General features: G+C 37.9%; 1 protein-coding gene across 1 annotated transcript in view; it reads right to left on the bottom strand.

Annotated features, from left to right (window-relative positions):
* Nucleotides 1–12,890, bottom strand: part of CTTNBP2 (cortactin binding protein 2) — a 114,438-nt gene that overhangs the window by 37,286 nt on the left and 64,262 nt on the right. The window contains exons 4-7 of the mRNA XM_088457680.1: nucleotides 9,482–11,114; nucleotides 5,946–6,149; nucleotides 4,097–4,196; nucleotides 2,573–2,720 (exon numbers count right to left, since the gene is read on the bottom strand). Of these exons, the coding sequence (XP_088313806.1) occupies nucleotides 2,573–2,720; nucleotides 4,097–4,196; nucleotides 5,946–6,149; nucleotides 9,482–11,114 (2,085 nt within the window). The remainder of the gene's footprint in view (nucleotides 1–2,572; nucleotides 2,721–4,096; nucleotides 4,197–5,945; nucleotides 6,150–9,481; nucleotides 11,115–12,890) is intronic.

Here is a 12,890-nt window from a genome sequence, read left to right as displayed (position 1 = left end):
GGGTCCTGAGGACCGATTTTGAGAACCACTGGTCTAATATATAGAGTATACAGATTTATGTTTTTCACTGTGCTGCAGAGCACAGAAAAAGGAAGACTCTTGTTTTGGGGCACTCTTTATGCATATTTAATGAATTTAAAATATAACTTTTATTACGATATATAATAAAATACAGTATATACAAGCCTAATTAAGTGTTGGTTTGTGATTATGACTACAAAAATTTACATTTAACAAAAAATTTGAATCACATAAAATATTACATTCAAGCAAAGAAGTAGATATGGCAAGGAGTAAGGTATATTACATGAGCGAAAATTGGATCATGTACTCCTCCCATCCATGTATAAGGTGAAAATATATATCTCCTTATAATTTCCAGAAACAGTGATCGCAATATATGTAGACCCAAGTAACGGGTCTCCATTCAATTGTTTATATCTCAATGCAATAATTGCCTGTTTTTATACTGTCTCACTTTACTTCACAATTGAAGTTTTAGTTGTCATATGCGCACATCAGGTATTTGCATTTAAGAAACAAATTGTATCAAAAATGAGACACACAAACTTCTGTGGGATTTGCAAACTTCTATTCATGCAAAGAAAAATGTCTAAAAGCTAATCATTAGATTTAAGACAAGTTCTGTTAAAGATAATTAGCACACACAAAAAATAGATATTAATGTGCATCTCAACAATGGTAATTCATTACTTATTGACAGCCCAAATGCAGAAACTAAAAACGGCACATATATTATATCATATAAAAAAAAAAAAGTGTCAGAATTTGCTGTCAAAGCCTGTAGGAAACATATACACAACTTTACAGGTGTTTGATCAATTCTTAGCGAGTTTACATTAGTTTTATTATACACATTTAATAACACAAAATGTATCCTTCTCATAGACACACCTCAGCATGAGGGTTTATTGCAGTGCAGAGATAACTGGATTTGCTTATCAGTGAATTGAGATACATATAGGAAAAACCTAACAAACATTTAATAGATCAATTACCAGCGAGTTTGTAATAGTCACATTATGCGCAGTTAATAACACAAAATGTACCCTTATTCCCATGGAAATAAATCAATATTTAGGTTTTATTGCAACTTATGTCTTTTAATAAAAAAACTATCTCAAATAGGCATGGACAAAATGCACCCGAGACTCCTGCGTCCCACTAGGAAGATAAGTGTGTAAGCGGTACCTGTGTGGTCATAAAATGAAAGAATACTTGCTACATCAAACAGCGATGTCTGGAAAGAGCCCCGTATATTGTCAGGACCAACGAGCCTATTTGAGACATCAGTATATCAGTGTATATCAGTGTCAATCCCTACATTGGCTACTTGTTCACTACAGAATAAAGCTGAAATTGCAAACCCTCATCCTCAAAGTCCTCATCCATTCCTACCCCACCCCTACACCCCAGACTTCATCCCACTTCACGCTTCATCTCTGCCAATGCTCCACACTGATATTCATATTCAGCTCCCACTTCCAAAAGCTCTCCCATGACCGCTTCCTATGGAATATTCTTGCTTAAATATCACCTGGTCATCAAAGCACACCAGCCCCTTACCCAATGCCTACACTAGTCCAGCTTGCCTCTCCCACATTCTCCTTCCATGATATTTCGTAATCTGGAAGCTTTCAATTATTTATATACAATACAGGATTTTGCGAGTATCATCTTCATGGTGCTTCATGAGTTCTCCATTTTATAATTGATTAGACATTGATTGGAGAGGACACTGACTGACCTATTATATTTTGTTTTCTAATAGCATTGCTGAAATTATGTGATTGGGGCAAAATAATGTAGTCGCTTCACCAATGAGTACTATGCATTTATATTGTCTATTACATTGCAATTTGTATATCAAACAAATATATATTGTCAGAGTGAAAGGTCTTAACTCATTTTCCCAACCTCACCACCACTGGAATACTCTTTCAAATGAGGGGTAGGATTTTTCTCATGATACTGAGTTTATAGTCCAGATAATCTACTTTACACACATTATGCACTTGAAATATATAGGGCTTAAATTACTGATTTAACACAGGAAAGCAGAACTTTCTATTTATTTTGTGATGGGGTTTTTGCACAAAAGTAATTTCTATGTTTTAGCAATATTACCTTCCATTAGGTTTATTGAGACGTCACCTACTTTCTAATTAAAGACACTTGGCTCAGCAACAAATACATTCAAAGACGTATCACACTTAAAAGTAGAAGCTTTCATTTAAGATCTTTCATTTTACTTTAAAATTAAATATTTATATTACTAATACATTTTTAAATCTATTATCTAGTATCAACTATCGATTATGTATCTCTTCCTAAAACAAACAAAAACTTCAACATTAGTCAATAAAAACCTACAATACAGATTTGTAAAAATACCAACAACTTAACAGTAAAAGGTGAAAGTTTAACATCCACATTATACATCTGCTGCACAATGTTTACTGTCCCATATTTAGTAGTAGTAGTAATAATAATCATAATAATAAATGGAAAATTTGTGTGGTTGACATTTTGTAGTTTAGAGTAAACCTACATTTGTGGCAATACTTTGATCAGCTCCAGAGTCCAGCAAAAGTTTAGCAGTTTCATAATTTCCATTTTTACAAGCCAGATATAAAGGGGTTTGTCCTCCAGCAGCAAAATTGATGTCAGCATTGTGTGCCAGCAAAGCTTCTACGCATCTATGGAAAGAGCAAAACAGATTAATGGTCTACAATTAATAAACAGACAGTCTTACCAGTGCGTATGCAGTTGGGATGCTGACGGTCTAAATGCCGACCGCCTGTCTCCCGACTGTCTAATCCAGACAGTGGACTAATGACAGGCGTCGAAATACAGACGCCTGTCTTTATCCCTACACCAGGAGCCCGATGCCCAGCATACCGAACGAAGGTAAGCCGGTCGGCAGGCGTGGACAGCCGTGGGAGGGGGGGTGCAGGGGGAGGGTTAGGTTTAGGGCTGGGGGCTTAGGGTTAGGCACCCCCCTTGGGAGGGTTAGGGTAGGGGAAGGGGGGTTTAGTGTTAGGCACTCCTCCAGGAGTCTTAGGTTTAGGGAGCGGGAAAGGGGGGGGGTTAGGTTTAGGCACTTACAGGGTGGTTTGGGTTAGGCACTAGGGGGGGAGGTTAGGGTTAGGCACCCCTAAAAGAGGGTTAGAGGGGAGAAAGGGTTAGTAATAGTTAACATACTTACGATCGGGATTTTGGAGGCTGCCGGTGTTCTGCTGTCGGTATTTGAACCATCGGACATAGGTCCGGCGGTCTTTCATACCGAAACCTACCAGACGGCCATTATAATCAGACATTAGATTCATTCACTATGACCCTTCTAAACCCTATCCTGATAGTAGACTCATCTGCCTAATATTAATGAAACCTCTGTAGAGGATATCTAGAATGTAGTCTTATATATACACAACTACTGAGGTGAGCCAGAATATTTCTAATACCTCATGATTTTTTTAATCATGCCTTAACAATGGCAACAATTTTTTTTTAACGTAGCATTGCAACTGCCATCTTTCTCTGTTCACATGTGAGGTACGCAGTCAACATAGTTTAATAAAATGAGCAGTAGCCACCCATTTACTTTAGTTTGGGCGTCCAACGGAGCAATTCAATTGTTGCTCTGTTTGGGTGCAAATAGAGCATTTCTGTTTGCCCCCTCCTGAGGCGATGAGCAGAAATGTGCGAAAAGTCCTGGTTTTAAGCAACAAAAATGCTGTACACGGCTAAACCTGATCTATTTGGGCTGGACAAGCACAATAATTAATGGGCGTTCCAAACAATTGAATTGCTCCGAAGGTCGCCCATTAATTATCGCGCCGCCCAAAACAACTGAATTTGCTCCAGGAAAAAAAGTGTTACCAGTATACAAGCATTGTGAACACTGTACAAGCTTGAATGAAACATGTTCTAATGTCTGTGTGCCATCCAGCAGTCACTATGAATACTCATGTGTGTACCCTATGTTTTCATGCGAGCCCTAATCTCTAGTAAACATTTAACAGCAAACCTAGTTAAGTAACAAACAAATTTTGCAGAGTAATATGCTTCTTACTTTGAATGTCCCTGAGCAGCTGCTGTGCATAAGGCTGTAAAGCCATTTGAAACAGTAGCATCTACTTGTGCTTCTGACGTCAGCAGCAACTTTACACAGTCTGCAAGTGAACAAAATAGAGTGTGAGAATCCAAAGTAAAATATCAATGTACGAAAAAATATTTCACGGGGTTATATATGGCTGAGAATTAGATATGAGCAAAAGGATTCAGACAATTATGAAATATAGTGTATTTCAGATTTGCTGCCAGCGTATTTGTGAATTGTTACCAACTTCTGAACAATTTGTAGAATAAATAACACATACTGGATAACTGGGCATCCACATCCCTCTTTAAAAAAACAACGGTCACAGCTGTAGTTTATTGGTGGTATTCTGTTGCTCTACAAGTATTCCTTATAGAGGTCGGTCTCATAGAAATACTAGTACCTGTCCTCGTCCCCTACCCCCCACAGACCACTGTGCCAGTTGTGGCTTCAAAGATTTGAAACCAGACTGGTTTCCTCTATAACTGGAAGACCACAAGTGTAAGGTGTCCATACCAAAATGCTAAAGCTTGGTGTCTCTATAAGGCAGATTTTGTGCTGACAAAAAAAAAACAAACTGCTGGGGCTCAACCTAACCCCTTGGTATATTGGAGACAATATTTTTTAAAAAATTGGGACATCTGGAGGGACATTTCCCTAATGGTCCACGTATAAATAACAAAGTTCAATAAGAAACCTTTTCACTATAGCAAATTTAGTAAATAATGTAAACAAAATACACAAAAACGTATTCATAATCTTTTCGGGTTAGATTTATCAAAGCTTGGAGATAAAGTGGAGAGAGATAGTACCAACAAATAAGTTCCTATCATTTTTCGAATACAGCCTGTAACATACAGTTAGAAACTGATTGATTTATACTTTATCTGTCTCCAATGTATTTCTCTCCAAGCTTTGATAAATCACCCTCTTAAACCATTGTCTAAATAAGAAAAAAAAAACCTGAAAGACGTCACCTGCACATTATTGTTGACTACCACTTAATAATAAAAGCCAAGACATCCCATTACAGGCAGCCAATCACAAACTTTTGCCCACGCTTGCAATTGGCTGCTAATGGTGGGGAGTTCCAAGGAATCCTCAGCTTTGATTACTTAGCACCATTCAGCATTAGTGTGTTGGTAGGTCATTATTATTATTATTATTACTGCTTTGTTTGTCTGATAGGGTTTTTCTAGGTTTTTGGATTTGGTTTATTTTTTTTTTACAATTTCAATTATGACTGATCAAAAAAGGCAAAAGAAAACATTTTAATTGTCATTTGGACTATGATGATTCATGAAAGAAGAATACGCTTTATCTATATAATAAAATCGACTGCTGATAAAAAATTGTCACCAAATTGGCCTGTAATGACAGCTGGTATGAACTCTGACCCCTCTCACCAGGTTCAGTAATGCTCAGAAAAGAGTGAGGGGGTGGTGATAGGGACAGAGCGAGAGAGAGCGAGAGAGAGAGGGGCGTGGTGGTGGAGAAACTCATAAATGCGGGATGTGATAAATATGCACGCTAGCGAGAGATTTATTAAACCTTCTAAAGAGGACAAGTGGAGGTGTCGCTCATAGCATCCAATCAGATTCTAGCTATAATTTTATAGAATGCACTAGATAAATGGCAGCTAGAATCTGACAGGATGCTATGAGCTATCCCTCTACTTGCCTATTTTAGAAGTTCGTTAAATCTCGCCCCTTAGCTTGAGCAGAAAAATGTAGTCATCTGCCAAAACAGTCCGGTTGTTCAATAGTTAACCAGCATCTCAAATGGACAAAACACACTAAAGTTATAGCAACTGACATCTTACCTGTATTTCCATTAGCAGCAGCAGAATACAAGGCAGTATGGCAATCTTTACATAAGTTATTTATATTCAGTCCTTCTTCATTAAGCAGCATTGACAATAAAGTGACATTTCCCTGGGCAGCAGCTTGATGAAGAATGGTGGACCTGTCTCCCAGGGGAACAGGACCACCACTTGTTAGCAAAGAAGTTAAGGAGGGAGACCAGCCTGTGAGTCAAAGTAATAGACAAGGGGGATACAACAAATATAAAAGCATCATGAAACATCACAAGTTTTTATTTATATATTAAAAAGCTACAATATGAATATTTATTATCAGGAATGCCTAATTGTAATGGCCAATTATTTTGACATTAATACACACAGATGATGAACGAGCCTATTTACATAAATGTAAAGCATGGTTTTAATATATTATTTCAGCTTTATATAATGTATCAATACAGAATTCTATATTTGCTTGTTATGTACAGCATTAGAGTATAGATAATTCAAATTTGAAAAAGACTAGACAGGCTTAGTAGTCAGCGGGCTGCATTTACTGGATGTTCAGTAGGTAAAGTTAGTAACTGCAATATGCACATTAAGTACAAGAGTAATGGGGCAACATCTCGGGACCTTTAGTTTAGCCATAAATTGAAGGCCTTGCTTATATTTATTAAACACATTCAACTGCATCATAACACGGTTACCATGAATTATGTGCCAAATTTGATGCATTATTCAGTTTAGATGGTTATATATACACAATTAATCTAAATATAATTTATAATAAAATATTTTATTTAACCATTTACTATATCTAGCCTAAAAGACTTAGGACAACATGTGTTATTTCTGTAAATTGTGTTAGATAACTGAACAATGTGTGAAGGCCAACGCTGATACCATATACTGCAAAAAAAGCAGTAAGAGAAAAGTATGAACGTGATTGATCATCACATACTGCAGCTTTTTCTGTATAAATCACTATGAACTAAGATGAGTAATTCAGCCTTATTCACATTATTGCTTACTGGGCAAAAGACAATTCTATGCAATTTGCAGAAAATAAAACAAAAAATAATAAGCAAATGTGATACAGACAATACATTTTGCCAAAAAGCATTAAAAAAAAAATAAAAAAAAAGGGCTTACCAGCAAGAAAGATTTCTCCACTTAATATACGTATGTTAAACTTACTGAACAAGAGAGCAACTTATCAAGAAGCAAAAAAAGATGTTTAATACAAAAAAGCCACAGGTGAAGCATTTGAATAAGCCAGAAAAACATGCAGTAATGGAAAAGGGAGCAGGGACAGAAGAACAGCTTCTGGCATCAGCTTCAGAATGTGGAGATGGTTAATTTGAGAGCCAAAATCAATATTTCAATCTTTTCATCCTATTTCCAAGCCAAATCACATTCGTAAACAAATTATTGCATTGTAAGGAGGTGAAGACAGTGATTTTACAATTGTAAGAAATTTGCAGTTTAATACAAAAAGTCATGGGGTATGAAAATCTATGAGCTTAAAATTAACCAATAACTCAAATGCATCATGCTTGAAATAAAAATGAGTAATTTGAAAGCAAAGTATATTTAAAATGGCTGCATGTCTTTTTATAGCTGTTGTCATTTCTTTAAAAAGAAAAAAAAAAAGAAAGTAAAGCAAAAATCCTAGGAATCTGGGGTTGGCCATTTGTTCGTTAGACACACTTTAATTAAAGTAAGGAACCCCTAAACAAAGAATTCAAGTTATTTTATTTTCAGCAGCTCCAGTCCTAATAACATTCCACCCAACTGGAGGTGGCCAGATGAGGTCATTGGTGTGGCTGTATCACAGAGGGGTGTAGCCACCTTCTGTAGCGTGGCTACATCAAGGGGGCATAAGGCTTGCACTGAAAATCAGTAGGCTGCCCCTAATCCCCGCCTTTCACCAATGCACTGTCACGCACACCAGTGGCAGGGGGTAGAGCAGCAGAGAACGAAACACACCACTCCAATCTCCCAGCAATTGGGACAATACATTTCGGGATTGTGAAGGTTGGACAGAACCTGAAGTCAGTACTGTCCCACTGAAATGGATGCGGTTGGTAGGCATGCTAATGATGCTTACAAATATTTATGAAAAAGGTTCCATGCCTTGTATCGTTTTACATTTTGTTTAAATTTCCTATACAGTTCCTGCTATTTTTGACATTTTTGTGTGTGTGTGCGCGCGTGTGTCTGGTAGGGAATTTAGACTTTAAGCTCTAGCAGGTCAGGGACCAGGGTGAATGATTACATATGGAAAGACCTGTGTAATATGTTGGTACTATGCAACAAACAATAAATAGACTTTCACTGTAATCAACATTTTCTGTCAAGAAAGGATAAAGATACCGGACTGCCCTCACAGGCGTCAGGGAAAAGCCAGCCAGATTTCATCCGATACGATATACCCGATCAATATTTATAGATTTCTGAACATTAATAGCTGTATTTTATATAAAAGGCAACCTGTATTTTGAGATTAGTGGTTCTTTATAACATTCTAGCTTACATTATGTAGAAGAATTCTGATCTGTTACAGGGTTAGGAAGTGTAATGAAACAGACGCCTAAGCAAACAAAGAAGAAATACTGTGAGTTATGACAAGAGGCTCCACAGAGTCTCTGATCAGCTCAGTTCTGGCAACATTACATTAAGAAAGCAGTGGCAGTTACTGACCTAACTTCTATCAAGGCAAACGCTCGTGAAATTTTATGTGAAGCTGGGCCTCCTAATTGGCAGAATGTTCTGCTTTTTTCAAAACTGCATGAACAAGTGCAGAGCACAGTAAGCCAAGACTGTTTGATGGAAAATGGCAAATCTAGGAATAAGAAGAAAAGGCAACTTTAGTCCAAACACAAATCTTATCTGTAGCTTAGATGTATCAGCAGCTCATCCACACTTTACCAGAGTCTGCCATCACATGTCATTGGGATCCTTTGGCTTGGCATACAATAGAATGCAATGCTTTGGAGGTCAGCACATGAGGACATGCTACAATACATCACAGGATTTAGGCATTCATGCATCTGCTAAGGACATTCAATTATATTCAGCTACATGCCCATTATTATAGGGTGTAGCACTTGACACCTGATCTATTGTAGTCTCATAACTAGAGCAACTATATGAAATAGTCTAAATATATTTTTTGGACTGTTCAGTTTGTTTATCCAAATAAATAAAAAAAATCTACACAAAACACACACACACACACACACGCGCACACACACACACACACACACACACACACACACACTTAATGCATTCATTTTGCAGTCATTTTAGAATAAATTGTACCTCATCCTACTTTAAGCCAACAAGACAAAACATTTCTTGGAAAATATTTTGTAGGGAAGAAGTGCATGTTGCACCAATATCATAGAAAAACAGATTGTCATACCCCATGTATGAAAGGAGAATACAATGTGCTATGAAACGACTATACTGAAGAATGAAAGATAAGAAACAGTGAATCACAAAGGGAGACATTTGGCAGAGAACACAGTGTAAAGCTGATGTCCCATTACCTGATGCTGTTACCAGGAGGCTGTCTGAATCACATGGTCTAGAGGATGAGGCACTAACAGGGTATATGGAGGAGTTACAGGCAATGGTTGTGGGAATGACAAGGGAATTTTCTGAACATGCAGGTTCGTTCCATCCTGGGGACTGGGAAGGCCAAGCACCCACCTGTGATGTGCCTATAGCTGGTATGACACAGCCTGCAGATGCCACAGGTATATCTATAGATGGTTTTGGTGGCAGCTGAGGAGAAGACGACTTAGATACAGTTTCCTCGTTTAATACCCTGAACCCATGTGCTGAAGTGGAGGGAGCAGATGTAACGGGCTTATGCTCACTCTTTCCCCCAGCAGTTGGTGGTGTCTTTAACAAAGGATGTGGTGCAGATGGAGTTTGCGAAAGTCCAGGTTTTTTGGGAGGAATAGGTGGAGGATTTCCCCTATCAACTCTTGAAACTGAAGTCGATTTCAGTGCAAAAGATGGATGACCAATACGTCCAGCAACTGGAGGATATGTGCCAGTTTCCATTGCGTGTGAGAACCCAGGTCTCAGTTGTGTACCTCCCTGAGGACTAGTAAACCTAGAAAGGACTTGGGTCACTGTATTTCTTGCCATCTGTTTTGCAACCATATTTTCACGGCTGTTCGGAGATAATTCTCTTGTCTGAGGAGTTTGAGTTGTGTTTCCATTTTGGTCATGCTCATTGGCATTTGCCTGAAACTTGAACTTGGCAGCCTGGATGCGAGGACTAAGACCTGAATTTACAGTAATATTAGAACAAGTTGAATGTAAGCTCTGCATAGACTGGGACAAGTAACTTGGCGAAGCTGGAGTTGTACAAAATGGAATGTTTGTGTAGACAGCGGGATTGCCGGACAGCTCTGAAGAGCATCCATTCTCTTCTGTCCTGCTATAATTTGGAGATATGCCATGGCTTGTAGGAAGACCAGTTAATGAATCATGGTGGGTTGTTTGTCTATCTGAAACAGGTTTAACAAATGCTGAATTTGTGCAAACATTTATCTTTGTGTTGCCTGCTATGGCATGGTTTACTATAGATGGTTTTGCTGGTAAAGTCAATGGAGACTTCTTAATATGTTCAGAGTCACTATCTGCCACTAATGTATTTGCCTGGCAAGAAACAGACCGTGATCCTCCAGACACAGAGTGTTTATCTTTGTTTTTGCGAAGCAGTGATATATTTGCTTTACTATCTTCTTCTCGTGACATCTTCAATTGTTCAATAATTTTCTTCATTCGGTCTATTTCATCTTGTAGTTCTTTGGTGTGCGCTTCTTCCCGGGACAGCTTGGCACGGAGATTTTCTCTTTCAGTGTCAAACTCTGAAAGTTGTTTCTCAATTTGAGCCTCCATCTGTGCTTCCATTTGTGTTCGGAGCTGTTTTTCAGCAGTGAGTGCTTCTTCCAGGTCAGTACTCCGCTTCTTCTCCTCCTCTAGCTTTGACACTGCATCTTCAAGCTTTTGAGTTTCTTCTACTATTCTACTAGCCAAAAGTTTACATTCTTTTACTAGGATCAGGACCACATGTTTATTTTTAACACGTTCTTCTTCAAGACGAGCCAATAGCTTTTTGTGCTCTTGCTCTATGATTTGAAGTTGACTTTTCTCTGATTCAAGCTGAATAAAGAAAAAAAAATATATACAGTATATATGGTTACAAATAAAGAACAAAAGTTTGTCTCACGTCATTTTGCCAACTGAAGTCCCATTAAATAGGCCACCACATCATGAAAACCATGCTAAACATTTAGCCTCCCCTAATACATAATTATATATAATGATTTCCACATGATGTATATAACAGACCAATGCACAGACAAAATCGCTATTTTCACTGTTCAACTATGTAACTTTAAGACAGGTTAATGATCTTTTAGATAAAACTATGGACAGGCACTGAAAGAAGTATGAAAAAATTATTATACATAATAGATCTCTAGCCAGCAGTATTTAAAAGTGGTTTACTATCCACCATTAAACATCCCAATAATTGGGGCTTTTATCTCCCTCAGGTGACCTGGCAAGACTGCTTATTTCAAAGAGAAGATTCTCTCAATACAAATACGATTATTCTAACATCTCTTTGCTCAAATAAAAAATAATTCAGGTAAGTATCTCAGTCATAACACAAAGTTAGCCCTAACATAATGCTGAATCCATCACAAGGTGCGATCTATCATTAGTCCAATAGCTAATTAAAGCTTTAATCAAAATAAAAAGCTCTATAACCTACCATAACTGAGAATCGATATTTGATATTGTTTCCCCAAATTCTACAAATGTTAGAAATCTCAAGAAAATTCTTAATGCACTCTACTGTTAGGATACAGCTCCAAGTTTTTCTTGAGTCCTGCAAAATTCTATGGAAACCTGCTTATGTTATTTTTTTCCCTTGGCTCACTAAAGCAGAACTTGTTAGCTTGTGTATTCGATCATCTTAAGGTCATGTACAAAGGAAAATATTAAAGTAAATAAGTAAATATTAAAGTAACAGCTATTGGCTAAATTGTGCCTATGATAGCAAAAACACATATCCACCTTAAAAAAGAAGGATGAAAAAGCTCATACTTCGTTAAATCTTCCACACAAAATTGATTAATGCTGACTTACGCATTTCCTCCTGAAATTGACTGTCAACTTTGTTGATGGATTTGCAACTGCTTATCTATTTTGCTTTACACCAGCAATTAATAGGTAAATACCACAATCTTGGGGCAACCTGCTCAGCCTTTTCTACCTAACTTATGGCCGATAAACACTAGATGATATGGATGACTTATCGGGCACATCGTTTAGTGTGTACCCTCTAGTGTGTAGTCAGTCAGACCGGCCGAATGCAGCATGGCCCCTGCCGTCGCGATGTCGCTCCCAACATCAGCAAGTGTGTATGCACTTGTTGATGCCGGGTCCCTCGCTGGTGTCGTCGCTAACAAGATCGTGCTGAGTACACATCGTCAAATGTTAGTTACAAATACACAGCAAGCTTTCAGGACACAGCGCACACAGTCTTCAGAGCATGATAAGTTGACCCTACTTTTGAAACGGAATGACATAAGGTGAGATGCATCAAACCTTCTAAAGAGTAGAGAAGAGGACAAGTGGAGAAGTTGCCCATAGCAACCAAATAGCTTCTAGCTATCATTTTATAGAATGCACTTGATAAAAGCTATCTAGAAGCTAATTGGTTGCTATGGGCAACTTCTCCACTTTTTAGAAGCTTTGAAACATTTCCCCCAACATTAGTTCCTGAGGCATTACACGTTAGTGAAACTATGCAGCTTTTTGAAAACTATATACGGAGAAAATCAAACCAGTCATTGTGTTCTCCCATGAAGACATGTCAGGTCAATGCATATACTGGGTGTGGTACTGCATACCAATATCCTCATATAC

Source organism: Taudactylus pleione, unplaced genomic scaffold (genome assembly GCF_031769625.1).
Source record: "Taudactylus pleione unplaced genomic scaffold, aTauple2 ptg000041l, whole genome shotgun sequence".
Lineage (NCBI taxonomy): Eukaryota > Metazoa > Chordata > Amphibia > Anura > Myobatrachidae > Taudactylus > Taudactylus pleione.
This window is presented reverse-complemented; position numbering and strand designations above follow the sequence as displayed.